The sequence below is a fragment of the Bison bison genome, unplaced genomic scaffold, assembly GCF_000754665.1.
Source record: "Bison bison bison isolate TAMUID 2011002044 unplaced genomic scaffold, Bison_UMD1.0 scf7180017864145, whole genome shotgun sequence".
NCBI classification, from domain to species: domain Eukaryota; kingdom Metazoa; phylum Chordata; class Mammalia; order Artiodactyla; family Bovidae; genus Bison; species Bison bison.
The window spans coordinates 10,694,563-10,696,145 of record NW_011494717.1 but is presented as its reverse complement, the minus strand read 5'-3'; the positions used below and the strand labels follow the sequence as shown (position 1 = coordinate 10,696,145).

Here is a 1,583-nt window from a genome sequence, read left to right as displayed (position 1 = left end):
GGGCCCTGCCAAGGGCTCCCTGCACCAGCCCTCCTGTGGCCCCCACCCTCACGCAGGCCTACGCCTCACCAGACTGGAAATGGAAACCTTGCAGTAGCTCTGGGCAAAGTAGTCTCATTTTTTAAAAAACATCATTACTTTTGTTATCATCATAATTATCAATCCTCCTATTATCATTATCATCTGGAATTTGTACAACACTTAGTCTTGAAAACACTTCTACAATTGTTTAATTTGATCTTCACAAGGCCCCCCAACGGGGACAGTCTACTCCCAAGGACAGGGGGCATTGCCTCTGCTTGTGATAAGATACATCTTATTGCCCATCTGGGCCCGCCCTTAGGCCAAGCCAGCCCTAGCCTCACAGGAGAAAGGATTTGGGAAATATTACAACTGCCCACAAGTTGGAGATCTAGCCCAGAACACTCCATCCCTCCTCAGGTATTCTAAGTACAGAGGACAACGCAGGGCTGTGACAGATCTCAATACCCAGAGATTAGAAATAAGGAAACTCCGGGCCTCAATTTTCCAGTCTAAGAAATGGGTGTCTAGCTCCCACCTCTGTGGCTGAGAGCAGAGAAATAAGCAGGGATGCCCTGGGAGCCACGGACCCCTCTGCAGCTGCTGTGTGACTGGCACTGGCAGTAGCACCAGGGAAGGGGGACTCTGGGGGTCCAGCAGAGCACATGGGGCACGGGAGCCCTTACCTCCCCGGTCACGGCCAAGGACACATCATGTAGCCTCCTGGTGAGGACCTCCGAGTGACAGGCTGCCAGGCGCTGGATGCTCACCAGGCCCCTCTCCTTCATCTGCCTGAGAAGCAAGTCCAGGCCCTGTCACAGGTGACTGAGGGAGGGCACTCTACACAGGGCGCCCACACAGCCACCACCCCCGCCGCAGCGGGGAGGGATCTGATGGCATCAGCGGCAATGTCCGGGTGTCACAGCCAGGCTGAAAGGCCAACAGCCCAATACAGGCCATTTTACGGGGTCCATGACCCACCCCAACCCAGGATAGAGGCCCATCCCCACAACCCAAGCCTAGGCCACCCACAGAGCCTGCGCCTGCAAGAGAAGGCTCTTAACGTGAGGACTGAAGGAGGCCTTCCCACAAATGGGACCTCAAGTCATCACTTTGCTCACGACCAAGACTGGTGGCTCTAGTGGTAAAGAACCCGCCTGCCAATGCAGGAGACATAAGAGATCCGGGTTCGATCCCTGGGTTGGGAAGGTCCCTTGGAGAAGGGCATGACAACCCACTCCAGTATTCTTGCCTGGAAAATCCCATGAACAGAGGAGCTTGGCGGGCTACAGTCCATAGGGTTGCACAGAGTCAGACACTACTGAAGCGACTTAGCACACAGCACACAAGACTGTGTGGGGGAGGAACACCGGAGCGGGATGAACTTGACTTAGAGAAAGGAAGGACTCTGACCTTCCTCAGGTTCCCATGGAAGCGTTGCAGAGTCAGATTGTACTTCCTAGGCCTGGCTCTGGGGCACCACAGAGCCGCGCACAGGACTGTTGGCAGCCCGGGACAGACACTGGCCGTGGGACTCACGCAGTCCCCTCCCCTCATCCCCG

General features: G+C 55.7%; 1 protein-coding gene across 1 annotated transcript in view; it reads right to left on the bottom strand.

Moving 5' to 3' along the window:
* Positions 1 to 1,583, bottom strand: part of FAM179A (family with sequence similarity 179, member A) — a 45,643-nt gene that overhangs the window by 24,141 nt on the left and 19,919 nt on the right. Inside the window, exon 11 of the mRNA XM_010840672.1 lies at positions 708 to 813. Coding sequence (XP_010838974.1) covers positions 708 to 813 — 106 coding nt within the window. The remainder of the gene's footprint in view (positions 1 to 707; positions 814 to 1,583) is intronic.